The sequence below is a fragment of the Macaca thibetana genome, chromosome 4, assembly GCF_024542745.1.
Source record: "Macaca thibetana thibetana isolate TM-01 chromosome 4, ASM2454274v1, whole genome shotgun sequence".
Lineage (NCBI taxonomy): Eukaryota > Metazoa > Chordata > Mammalia > Primates > Cercopithecidae > Macaca > Macaca thibetana.
Window position 1 is genome coordinate 120,654,082 of NC_065581.1, and position 13,077 is coordinate 120,667,158.

General features: G+C 38.6%; 1 protein-coding gene across 8 annotated transcripts in view; it reads right to left on the minus strand.

The window, feature by feature from the left end:
* Positions 1-13,077, minus strand: part of UTRN (utrophin) — a 576,638-nt gene that overhangs the window by 419,608 nt on the left and 143,953 nt on the right. For all 8 annotated transcript variants that reach the window (XM_050787306.1, XM_050787309.1, XM_050787310.1 and 5 more), the window contains 7 exons: positions 12,239-12,442; positions 10,795-10,976; positions 9,662-9,812; positions 8,047-8,166; positions 3,899-4,000; positions 954-1,061; positions 492-671 (listed from right to left, as the gene is read on the minus strand). In XM_050787306.1, the coding sequence (XP_050643263.1) occupies positions 492-671; positions 954-1,061; positions 3,899-4,000; positions 8,047-8,166; positions 9,662-9,812; positions 10,795-10,976; positions 12,239-12,442 (1,047 nt within the window). The remainder of the gene's footprint in view (positions 1-491; positions 672-953; positions 1,062-3,898; positions 4,001-8,046; positions 8,167-9,661; positions 9,813-10,794; positions 10,977-12,238; positions 12,443-13,077) is intronic.

Sequence of the window (13,077 nt, forward strand, 5' to 3'; positions counted from 1 at the left end):
TCATCTATGTTGTAGCATGTGTAAATACTTCATTATTTTGTATTATCAGAAAATATTGTATTGTATGCATACACCCCATTTTGTTTATCCATTCATCTGTGTATGGATATTTGAGTTGTTCCAGTTTTTGGCTATTATAAATAATGCTGCTAAGAACATCTGTCTACAAACCAATGTTTTATGTTTGACTAATTCATTAAAATATTTTTAAGATTAATAAGATTACTTAAGATTTAAGATGTTTAAATTATTTATTGGCTAAGTGTAATCAGTTACTATGAATTAAATTACAGGTTATTAAGAGAATCTATTAAAACTTACTTTAGAAAACTGAAGGCAATTTTCACATGTCAATTTTTCATCAGGTATAAGGAACCAACTTTTTAGTTTGTCTACTACTCTTTTATTTCATACAAATTAAAACTAACCTGAACATTTAAATTTTAAATGTTTACTTCATGGTACAACATACCATCTAAATCAAAAAGTACCTGGTTGGAGGAATCTTCTAGTCTCTGAACCAAAGAATCCCATCTTTGAGTCAGTTCCTCTGAGTCACTATTGATCTTCTTAGATGCCTTGGAATTATCAAGTAATTGTCTCACATCCTGGCCAATCTCACTCAGCTGATCCAATGTTTGACGCTTCATTTCCATGTCTTCCTTCAAAATCTAGTATTTCAAATGTTTATTAGATGACTCTTTTTAACAGGACTTTATCTTCCCTTCCTCAGCCAAAAATTTTAAACATGTATATTTTATAGTAAAATGTACATGCTTTGCAGCTCACTATGCTAAAAGGTAAGACTTGTAGTTCCAGATTGTTACAGGGCAGCAGTCTAATGCTAGGTAATGAGCTGTAATCTGTATTCACTAAATTGTATTAACCATTAGCTAGAAAACATTAAGATATTATAGGCTTACAACACAGATGCTGACAACCCCATGACTTACAGCCAAACGTCGAACACTGACACTCAGTTCCTTTTGGTCTTTGAAGTTGCTTGTCTGGACTTTATTTAAAGCCTCTTCCTTTTCGGTTAACCAAGCTTTCAACAAGCACTACAAGTAACAAAAAAAATTGAACTTTATCTGCAGAATCATTTGATAATTCAATTAAATCATACATCCAGATTTCTTTTATTTTATTAGAGGCTTCACCCTTACCTGGGGATAAGAAGGCCTTCAAACACCTAAGTCTGAGGCACAAATGACCCAGAAAGACACCTTTCTTTAAAATATTATCCTTCTCAGATTTGTAACAGAACAATCTGACATTAGCCTCATACCTAGGGAATTAAACCTAATTCTCAAGGAGATAAGTGGAGGGAAAAGGGAAAATCCAACTATGCAAGTCTCCAAAGGAGTTACATTATAACTTTCTAGAGGCAGAAGAAAGCTGGGAGATTGTCTTGTCCCAGCCCCTCATTTTAGAGAGGGAGGAAAGAGAAGTCAAGTTACATGTCCCAGATCACTTGGCTAGTTAATAGCAGAGCTGGGTCAAGGGTCCGCACCCCAAAACCAATGGTCTTTCCATGGCATCATGTAGGAAATCCACCCTAGCATTCAAGGTTTAACAGCGATTATGATTAAAGGAGGGAGTTTGAAGATCGCCCAAAGCTCATGTAAAATTTTTAAACTTCACTGGCCAACAATGCGTGTTTTCTAAGCAGAGGATATTCAATTACGTAGAGAGATAATCCTGAAGAAGGGATGGAAAACAATTCTAGCTACATTTTGATAATTTTTCCCAAAATGTAGCATTTAGGGCAGAAACCCTTTTCTATTTAGTAGGGAGGGAAAAAAACTGGTTCTGTATTTGCAATGGAATCAATTCTTTCTCAGTGATTTTATTTATCAATTAAATATTTAACAACTATTCCTTGCCTCTATATTTCACCCCCCAAAATAATGAACATTGGGAAAATAAGAGACAAATATGGATACTGTCCTCAGTCTAGTGAGGCTGGTAAAATATGCACATAAATAATGATGCCATAAGACAGAAAATGTAGATACTACATACACACACAAAATGCATAGTTAAAATGTCAGATCATTATATAACACGATTGAAAGGTCAGCCACTCTACTTTTAAACTATTTTTTATCATCAAATTAAAATTATTTCCAAATTTGCAATTGTTTTACTGGATAGAAGAGTAACACAATGGTTTTCTCTAGTAATCAATGTCTTCTACTGCACTTATTATTATTGCTATTATTTTTATTTTTTGAGACAGAGTCTCACTCTGTCACCCAGACTGGAGTGCAGTGGTGCCATCTGGGATCACTGCAACCTCTGCCTCCTGGGTTCAAGCAATTCTCCTGCCTCCAGGGCCTCCCAAGTGGCTGGGATTACAGGTGCCCACCACACACCTGGTTAATTTTTTGTATTTTTAGTAGAGACGGGTTTCACCATGTTGGTCTGACCTCAAGTGATCCACCCGCCTCGGCCTCCCAAAGCGCTGGGATTACAGGCGTGAGCCACTGCGCCCGGCCTTTCTACTGTCATTATTGAAGTAAAATTTTAATTATTCTATGAGGCTCTTCAGCCTAAATACAAGGTTCACAATAAACGTAAATATTTATAAAGTGAAATGTAAATGTTTGTAAAGTGAAATGTAAATATTTCAGAAATCAGAATCAGGTCCCTTTTGTGATTCCTAACAAGATAAATCTGACCACAGATTGAGGGAGGGGGAAGTAGTCATTACCAATTTATATTTGGACAAATTCTGCAACCTACTTTTTAAGATGTACTATCTGCCACCATATTTAGTAAGCCACAAAACATCATACACTTGGGTTTTTTCCCCTGAAGAGAATATAGTTGCTTCTTATAGACGGAAATGAAAAAGTATTTAAAAGAATCAAAATGGACACTGAGAGATGTGGGAATAGAGTATCTGCTTTTTTTTTTTTTTTTCTTTGAGAGGGAGTCTTGCTCTCGTCTCCCAGACTGGAGTAAAATGGCGCAATCTCGGCTCACTGCAACCTCCGCCTCCCAGGTTCCAGTGATTCTCTTGCCTCAGCCTCCTGAGTATCTGGGATTACAGGTGCTTGCCGCCACGCCTGGCTAATTTTTATATTTTTAGTGGAGACAAGGTCTCACTACTTTGGCCAGGCTGGTCTTGAACTCCTGACTTCAAGTGATCCGCCCGCCTCGGCCTCCCAAAGTGCTGGGATTACAGGTGTGAGTCATCTCGCCCTGCCAGTATCTGCTTATTTTTTAAACCACAACTGTTTGGCATTTGGGGGGGAAAGTTTTGCTTATTTGTATTTTGTTTCGATGGTTGCTTTTCTAGAAGGCCAGAGAACGGGCAAAGAGCCACCACTCCTATTGAAAAATTAAGGTGGCAGCTTTGTACAACAGACTCACTTGCTGGGGTAACACTTAGTGGAAAAGATATGCAATTAACCCAGTGTTAAATCAAAGGTTTTGCTAAATAATATTTTCTCATTAATTTCAATATTTGTTAAAAATCAAGAAAAAATCTAGGGAATTAAAGTTCATAATGTATTGAGTGGATTCATAATTCATTATTTATTGAGCACAAATTATATGCTAGGCCTTGTGTCGACACAAATTCAAACACATCACCCAACACAAATTCACTAATAACTATAATGTCAAACAAATCATGAAAATAGCATATCCAAGTACTAACATTCCGAGTAATGAAAACAGGTCAAATTAATGGAGTCAAATGACATAATGTCTATGAATAAGCTTCATGATCAGCTACCAACTGGATAGAAATTTGATCTTTAAAATAATTATTTATATATTTCCCTTTCAAAGAAAAGTAAACAAGGCAACTTTATTCTAATGTCACAATAAAAGATGGGTTACTTTTCACCATTTATTTTGCCCCTTATGGAAAACAGTTTCATACCTGTTCTTCCAATAATTCCTGCCACAATATATTGATTTCTTGTAACCTATTCCAACGTTCTTCAGTCCAACGGCATACTGCTGTCCAGCGCTCACCAAGTTTCTAGGAAAAGGAGAAACCATCCTTTGTCAACACAGCCTTAAGAGAGAGTTATCACAATCCTTGAAGGAATTCATGATTTCCATTGTTCTTTATTATAGCATAGCAACTTATAAAAAGTATTTTTATAAAAGTTTCTTTAAAATAACACAGACTAGGCCTATAAATGTATGAATTAGAAAAACTAATTTCCATAGAATTAAACAAATGATTTCACATAGCTAGAAACTAGCATAACTAGAACTATTGTCTGAACTATTGTCTGAACTATTGTCTGAATTGTTTTTATGACAATATGACATTTTTACGTATTATTAAAAAAAACAGCAAACATATCTACTTTTTGTGCTTCAAATTTTTCCAATTTTTACAATTTTTACCTAAAAAATCCAGCATGTCCGTTATATTCCTTAACTCTCTTTTACATGACAAGAAAATTTTCATCTGTAGTACCAAAATTATGAAAAATGTTTAACTTACAAAACTGTTTTGAATAAGAGAATTTTTACGAGACAATAAAAACATCAAATGATTTGTTCTGTTTACATTATGTGATCCATAAAAAAATTCCCCATAAGTTACATAAACTAGCAACAGAATCTTATTAGTATCAGCAATACTAAATAGATAAATGTTATTTATTATAAAAAATCACTCTTCATGATTTTTTCTGCCAAAATCATTTTATTACAATTTTATAAATGATTAACAAATATTAAAATTTATTTTTGTACTATATATATGTGAACAAGAATTCTTTAATTCATATTATACTATTTTGATACTTAATACGAGAATAAGCTTTTCATAGTGCAAAGGGTAGAAAACATAAGAACCAGAAGATAGATTTCTAGTCTCAGCATGATAACTCATTGTCTATTTAAATCTCAGGAGGACTACTTAACCTCTCTGTATCTCAGATTCCTTACTGCTAAATAGTCAAGGCATGAATACTTAGCTCTCAGGTTATAATAACTAACTACCACATACAAGTCTTGGAAACACTGGCTGACTTTAAATATTACAAAAGCAAAAGGACCTCGTGTGATGAAATTACACTTTGGATTGCCTCACTTAATGAGGCATCACATTTAAATAAATTGGCAATGTCTTATCAGGAAATCTAAGTATTGTTCAAATGAAATACCAATAAATTTATTTGTTAAAGACTTATAAAGATCCACTATTGCCTTGTGCAAAAAGAAACAATTTTGGGGGGTTTCCAAAACTATGTGTTGAATATATGTGTTGAAATAATATGTGTTGAAATTCACATATTAATCTACTGAAAACAGTGAGATATTGAATTCTACTAGATGAAATTCTCAAATTTTAGTATGCACATAATTTTTCTTACATTGCAAATTCACTGCACCCCTCCCTCACTTAGATTTAGGTTCTGGGTAGAGCCTAGGAATCCACATTTTAACAAACTCCTCAAGTGCTTCTGAGAAGAAGTCAGTGGACCACTTAATAAGATCAGTTCCTGTGTGATATCGTTTGCCTGTGTCTCCATCCAAATCTCATCTTGCATTATAACTACCACAATTCCCACATTTTTTGAGAGGAACTTGGTGGGAGGTAATTTAAGCATGGGGGCAGGTCTTTCCTGTGCTGTTCTCATTATAGTGAGTAAGTCTCACAAGATCTGATGGTTTTATTAAGGGGAGTTTCCCTGCACAAGCTCTCTCTCTTTGCCTGCCGCCATGCATGTAAGATGTGACTTGCTCCTCCTTCCTTTCTGCCATGATTGTGAGACCTCCCCAGCCACATGGAACTTAAGTCCATTAAACCTTTTTTTTCTTCCCAGTCTCAGGTATGTCTTCATCAGCAGTGTGAAAATGGACTAATATAGTACATTGATACCAGTAGACTGGGGTGCTGTTGAAAAGGTACCCCAAAATGTGGAAGTGACTTTGGAACTGCATAACAGGCAGAGGTTGGAAACATTTGGAGGCCTCAGAAGAAGAGAGACAAATGTTGGAATGTTTGAAACTTCCCAGAGGCTTGTTGAATGGCTTTGCAAAAAAATGCTGATAGCAATATAAACAAAAAAATACAGGCTGAGGTGGTCTCAAATGGAGATGGGGAACTTCCTGGGAACTGGAGCAAAGGTGACTCTTGTTATGTTTTAGTGAAAAGGCTGGCAGCATTTTGCCCCTATACTAGAAATTTGTGGAACTCTGAACTTGAGAGAGATGATTTAGGGTATCTGGTGGAAGAAATTTCTAAGCAGCAAAGCATTCAGGAGGTGACTTGGGTGCTGTTAAAGGCATTCAGTTTTATAAGGGAAACAGAGCATAAAAGTTTGAGAAATTTGCAGCCTGACAATGCAATTGAAAAGAAAATCTCATTTTCTAAGGAGAAATTCAAGCTGGCTGCAGAAATTTGCATAAGCAGCAAGGAGGCAAAAGTTAATCACAAAGACAATGGGGAAAACATCTCCATGGCATGTCAGAGGGCTTCACATCAGACCCTCCTATCATAAGCCCAGAAGCCTAGGAGGGAAAAATGGTTTCGTGGGTTGGGCTCAGGGTCCCCATGCCCTGTACCTAGGTACTTGACGCCCTGCATCCCAGCTGCTCCAGCAATGGCTAAAGGGGCAAAAGCACAGCTCAGGCCATGGCTTCAGAAGGTGCAAGCCACAAGCCTTGGCTTGTGGTGTTGAGCCTGCAGGTACACAGAAGTCAAGAATTGAGATTTGGGAACATCCACCTAGATTTCAGAGGATGTATGGAAACACCTGGACGTCCAGGCAGAAGTTTGCTGCAGGGGTGGGGCTCTCACAGAGAACCTCTGCCAGGGCAGTGCAGAAGGGAAATGTGACCCAAACAGAGTCACTACTGGGGCACCACCTAGTGGAGCTGTGAGAAGAGCGCCACTGTCCTCCAGACCCCAGGGTGGTAGATCCACTGATAGCTTGCACCGTGCACCTGGAAAAGCCGCAGACACTTAACACTGGCCCATGAAAGCAGTCAGGAGGGGGATATTTCCTGCAAAGCCACAGGGGCAGAGCTGCCCAAGACCATGGGAACCTACATCTTGCATAGGTGTGACCTGGATGTGAAACATGAAGTCAAAGGAGATCATTATGGAGCTTTAAGATTTGACTGCCCCACCGGATTTCATACTTGAATGGGGACTGTAGCCCTTTTGTTTTGGCCAATTTCTCCCATTTGGAACAGATTTATTTACTCTTTACCTGTATCCCCATTGTATCTAGGAAGTAACTAACTTGCTTTTGACTTTGCAGGCTCATAGGCACAAGGGATTTGCCTTGTCTCAGATGAGACTTTGGACTGTGGACTTTTGAGTTAATGCTGAAATGAGTTAAGACTTTGGGGGTGCTGTTGGGAAAGCACGATTGGTTGTGAAATGTGAGGACGCAAGATTTGGGAGGGACCAGGGGCAGAATGATATGGTTTGCTTGTGTCCCCATCCAAGTCTCATCTTGAATTGTAACTCCCACAATTCCCACGTTTCAAGGGAGGAACCCAGTGGGAGGTAATTGATTCATGGGGGCAGGTCTTTTTCTTGCTGTTCTTGTGACAGTGAATAAGTCTCACGAGATCTGATGGTTTTAAAAAAGGGAGTTTCCCTACACAAGCTCTCTCTCTTTGCCTGCCACCATCCATGTAAAATATGTCTTGCTCCTCCTTCCCTTCCGATATGATTGTGAGGTCTCCCCAGCCACATGGAACTGTAAGTCTATTAAACCTCTTTTTCTTCCCAGCCTTAGGTGTGTCTTTATCAGCAGTGTGAAAACGGACTAATACACTGTGCTTCTAAATCTTGTCATTATGCACAAGGAAGCTGGGGACTGCAACCAGTCTCATTCATTCACCCCAAGAGCTTAAGTAAAGGAATCAATACCTGGGTACTCCTGTAGCCCACACACTGTAGAATCCCAACTGGGAAATACAACCAAAGGTAGGTTTTTCTACCCTTCTGGATAAAGAATGAGAAAGTACATGAAGAACAAGAGCAATATGTAATTGGGTCTCAGATCACAGGTCCCTCAGGATTATCCAACTTTACAGGGCCCTTACCTGTAACTGGTCTTCTAGGATAGCTGTAGCACTCTCACCACTGTTTTCATCAACAATGACCACCATGTGAGTTAGCGAATTTACTTTCACCTGTTCAGCCTCAAGATCACTTTGCAAACTCTAGAGAAAAAAATTAAGATAAACCATTATTTCTACTCTTTCACATTTACCTATTTAAAATGCACTCAGTTGTCAATAGTAATTAAGGACAGTTATGAGGCATCGTATTTAAATTTCCAGTCAGTACCCCAAGTGTTCTACTAATGAAACTAATTCTATCTTACATCTTTACATTCCATTATCAACAAAGGCAGTTTGAGGATGCAATGTTATAACAGACTGCAAGTGGAGATACCACCACTTTTATTCAAGTTCTGACCCTCCCTCAGAATTTATAGCATAAAGGAGTTGAGTGTCCATACTAAGAATTAAGACAAAAATGTAGAGGTGATAAAGCAAAAAAGTCCAGAGCTTAAATATACCAAGTCAGAAATCATTTTATCTAGTGTAGGACGGTATAAAGAGATAAGTAGAATGCTACATGATAGTCAAAAGTTACTCTGATTAGCTACCCAATAAAGTGGCTAAGGAAGTATGGACACCTTAGATTCTCTCACCTTTTCCATGGGAAGAGCATAGTCATTGGATACATGTGTATAGAAAATTTATAGGCTGGGCATGGTGGCTCACATCTGTAATCCCAGCACTTTGGGAAGCCAAGGCAGGTGGATCACTTGAGGTCAGGAGTTCAAGACCAGCCTGGCCAACATGGTGAAACCCCAACTTTACTAAAAATACAAAAAATTAGCCGTGGTGGCACACGCCTATAGTCCTAGCTACTTGGGAGGCTGAGGTGGGAGAATCGCTTGAACCCAGGGGGGAGCTGAGATTTTGCCATTGCACTCCAGCCTGGGTGATAGAGCAAGACTCCATCTCAAAAAAAAAAAAAAAAAAAAAGAAAAAGAAAAAAAAGAAAAGAAAGAAAATGTATTTAAACACTATCAATAGTGTTCTCACAAGCTTCTCAGAGGTGTGTTTAATGTATTCCTAAAATTTTACGCATCAGTTACCTCAGTGTTTCACTAATCAATAAAAGTCTTCAGTTTACAGAGAGCATATTTTATTCTACCTTTCCTTATCTTAACTATGAAAAGTTTATCTCCTAAGCTTGTGACCAAAGTAAAAGCCCAACTAATATCAGTTCCTCCCGTAACGCCTGATGCTTTCCTGGATCACAGACAAAGAAACAGCTCTCCTTAAAGGTTTAGGTACAGACACCTCTCAGAATTTGCTCTTCACCCACACACCGTGTGAACGCCAGCAATGGTAGGGTTCTTCACCACTTACAGGGTCAAAAGAACCCTTCTCCAGTTGTATGAAAGCTATGTACTTTCATAAGAAAACTGCACATCACATATAAAATTTTACCCTGCCCTTTTATCCCTGGCTCAGAAAAGTCTCATCCCCATCAATTCCACCGTGAGCTACTAAATGAAGAGAACCCTGAAGAAGTGTTGCAACTTCATGTTAATGATAGACATCATCAGCCTCTGAGATGCTAAGTGCTGCTCTTTCATATTTGATAAGGTATCAAAGAAATACGAGACAGATTTACTTTATGTTCTTCTAGCAGCTTTTGTAGGGATTTTACATCATCGTCCAGGGGGCAAGTTTCCATCTTCTGAATGCGCTCCTCTGTGAGTGTTAACCAGGTGGAGAGCTGCTGCAGTTGCTTCTTCTGTAGTTCCATCAGCACGTCGTGCAGCCTGCCCGTGGGGAGCACAGCATTATTCCTACAAGCCTTTTCCCTTTGCAAAGTCAAATACACATTCTGGGCACCAGAGATACAGGGCAAGGGAAAACACCCTTGTCTAAACATTCTAGGTAGCATTTAGTCTTTAAATATAGAAGCCAGGAAAGTAAACTTTTATTTTTTCCTAAATGGAGTTCATTAAATGCAGACAAAGAATGCAAATAACAGCACCCTGTATTCATATCAGAATCATTATTTCTTCAGTCAGGAATTCCTACTTATTAAATAGGTGGAAGTTTGCTCCAGAAGATACAATACATGAAATAAAATAAACCATGAGAAAGCTTTAAAATAAAAGTTACAAAATGGAAAAGTAGATCAATACTACATAGTCCTGTCTTCACACCAAGTTAATGTTTAGCTGATTTTAATATTGCAAATAAGTAACTGCCCATATGAAATGTCTTTTCCTTTTTTTGGAGACAGTCTCACTTTGTTGCCCAGGCTGGAGTGCAGTGGCTGAATCTCAGCTCACTGCAACCTCTAACTCCTGGTTCAAGGAATTCTCAAACCTCAACCTCCCAAATAGCTAGGATGACAAGCGTGGCCCACCATGCCCAGCTAATTTTTGGATTTTTAATAGAGACAGAGTTTCACCATGTTGCCCAGGCTGGTATCGAACTCCTGGCCTCAAGTGATCCACCCGCGTCGGCCTCCCAAGTGCTGGGATTACAGGCATGAGCCATCAGGCCTGTCCTCTTTTCCCTTTTTGTTAAGTTCTGTATTCCAACTTTTACCTTCTGGTACGGCTAGCACACCAAAGGGGAAACAAAGATCATGCAAAATTCCAGCAATATTACCCATAGAAAAGAGTCTTACTTTTCCGAGGCAAGTTCTGTAATCATCTTGCTTTCACAGACATGCAGACATCTCCTAGAGCTCAACTGTGCAAAGCAGCCTGTGGAATTAAGTGCATTTCTTGGCTTTCCACTCACCGGGACTGTCTGTCCATACTCTCCACCCTAAGAGCCTCCCATCTAGCATTCAGCAGGGTCATCTGTTCCTGAATCTCAAATTCCTCTTCGTCTGATAGAGTTCCTTGTGTTATCAGTTGGTTGCCTGCCTGCAGGACGCTGCCCACACTGCTCTGGTGTGCAGTCAGTTCCATCATAAAAGCCTAGAAAGGGACATTTGGTATAATTTGTGAGTTACTCGGTGCAAAAAAAAAAAAAAAAAACTGAACAAATTGCTAATGCCTAACCTAAATGTCAGTGATGCAAAAAAAGGTAGCCTAGTAGAGTGCAAACAGTGCAGACATTGACCCCATTTTTTAAGCTCTGAAAATAGGAATAATCACCTGCCATAAGTTAAAAGAGACATAGCTAAAAGCAAGCAATGTTGCACCTGATAATACCAGCTATTTTAAAGTAAATGCTGACTACGCTACTCATAGACCATGGACATGAAATTCTAAATAAATACAATAAATAAAAGGCCGGGCATAGTGGCTCACACCTGTAATCCCAGCACCTTGGAAGGCTGAGGTGGGTGGATCACTTAGGCCAGGAGTTCAAGACCAGCCTGGACAACATGGTGAAACCCCATCTCCACTAAAAATACAAAAAATTAGCTGGGCGTGGTGGCACATGTTTATGGTCCCAGCTACTTGGGAGGCTGAGGCAAGAGAATCGCTTGAAGCCAGGAGGTAGAAGTTGCAGTGAGCCGAGATCACGCCGCTGTACTCCAGCCTGGGCGACAGAGTAAGACTCTATTTAAAAAAAAAAATATATATATATATATATATATATATATATATAAAATATAAAATAAAATACCATACTCACCCAAGAGGAATTATTTAAGAGATGTTACCACTTATATTATTTTCTATCCAAAACAACAAATAAGATCTGTCAATTAACATACTTATACAAAAGAAAAATTTAACCAAAAGAAATCTCCATATAGTGAAATTCACTATGCTGCAATATAGTATGTCCTCAAAGGAGCAGGAAACTTTTAAGATATAAAAAAATACAGGAACCCTGGGTATGACATTTGTCTAATCATGCAATTAAAAAGAATAATCATTTCCTAGGGAACACTCAGATCTTAAAGATTTGGTGTACTGGTTCACTCCTTCGCTTTTCAAATATAACAATGCACTTCAGAACTGAGCAGTACTATGCAATGATTTTCATCAGTGGCTCTCCAAAACATACAAGGAGACTAAAATCTAAAATCTAATTCTGAGGCACAGTTTAATCACCCATACCAATTATGTAACAAAGCACTATTTAAATATCACAGTTCCTGAAATAAACCATTGACCTTTCCAAAGAACAGAATTCGGTAGATAACAAATAGGAGAGTAGAGTCCCTAATTAAGACTCAGGTACCGTGGGGGACACACCCTGCTAAGAAACTACAGATATTTACTTCATGGGTTGCAAACTGGTCTTTGACTTCTTCAACATCATCAGAAATATCATCCTGCTCCTGGAAAGTGTCCTCAGCAGAAAGCAACCAGGTCAGCACTTCCTCCAATGCTATCTGATAGCTGTCCAGATCCGCGTCAACCTCAGTGACAGTGCTGGGGGTCTCAGCTCGGGGAATCTCATGCTTCTCCTCGGGCGCTGTACTCTGTAAAAACAAAGCCAAGAAAAACCCACACTTACAATGAAAGCAAGAGGTGTTTAGCGAACTCACACTGTATGGCAAACCCAAAGTAGACACCACTCTGTCTTAGGCACTAATCCAATTCTCAGGAGCCAGGTGGGCACAGCCGTGAATGAGTCTGAAGCATTGAGTAAGTGCACTAGGGTAGCAAAGAGTATAAAAGCAGCATGCACTCATGAATTCTGTACTCAAGGAGATTCTAATATAGTCAGGGACAGAGAACCTACATGAATCACTTCTGAACAGAAATTAAAAAACAGCTATTAGAAAAGTTGTAAATGCCATGGTCCCAACAAGGCATGATATTTGAGTTCAACAAAGGCTAAAACAGTCAGGAAAGTTTCATAGAGGAGTTACAGCATGTTGGGCCTTTTCTGTAATTTAAAGAAAAAGAAAAGTGAGACTTCTGCTTTGACCCTTAGGTAAATTGTTTTTGCTGAACTGCATTCTATCATTGCATTTTAGACACTAAAAGACAGCCACACAGGCTGTTGTACTGATTGTATTTTTCTTAGGCAATTGCCCTCTGGTTTATTTGATGGCCTTTTAGGGCTCATGGAATAAATTTCTTTCAACTTCTTTCTAAACAACTGAGTATT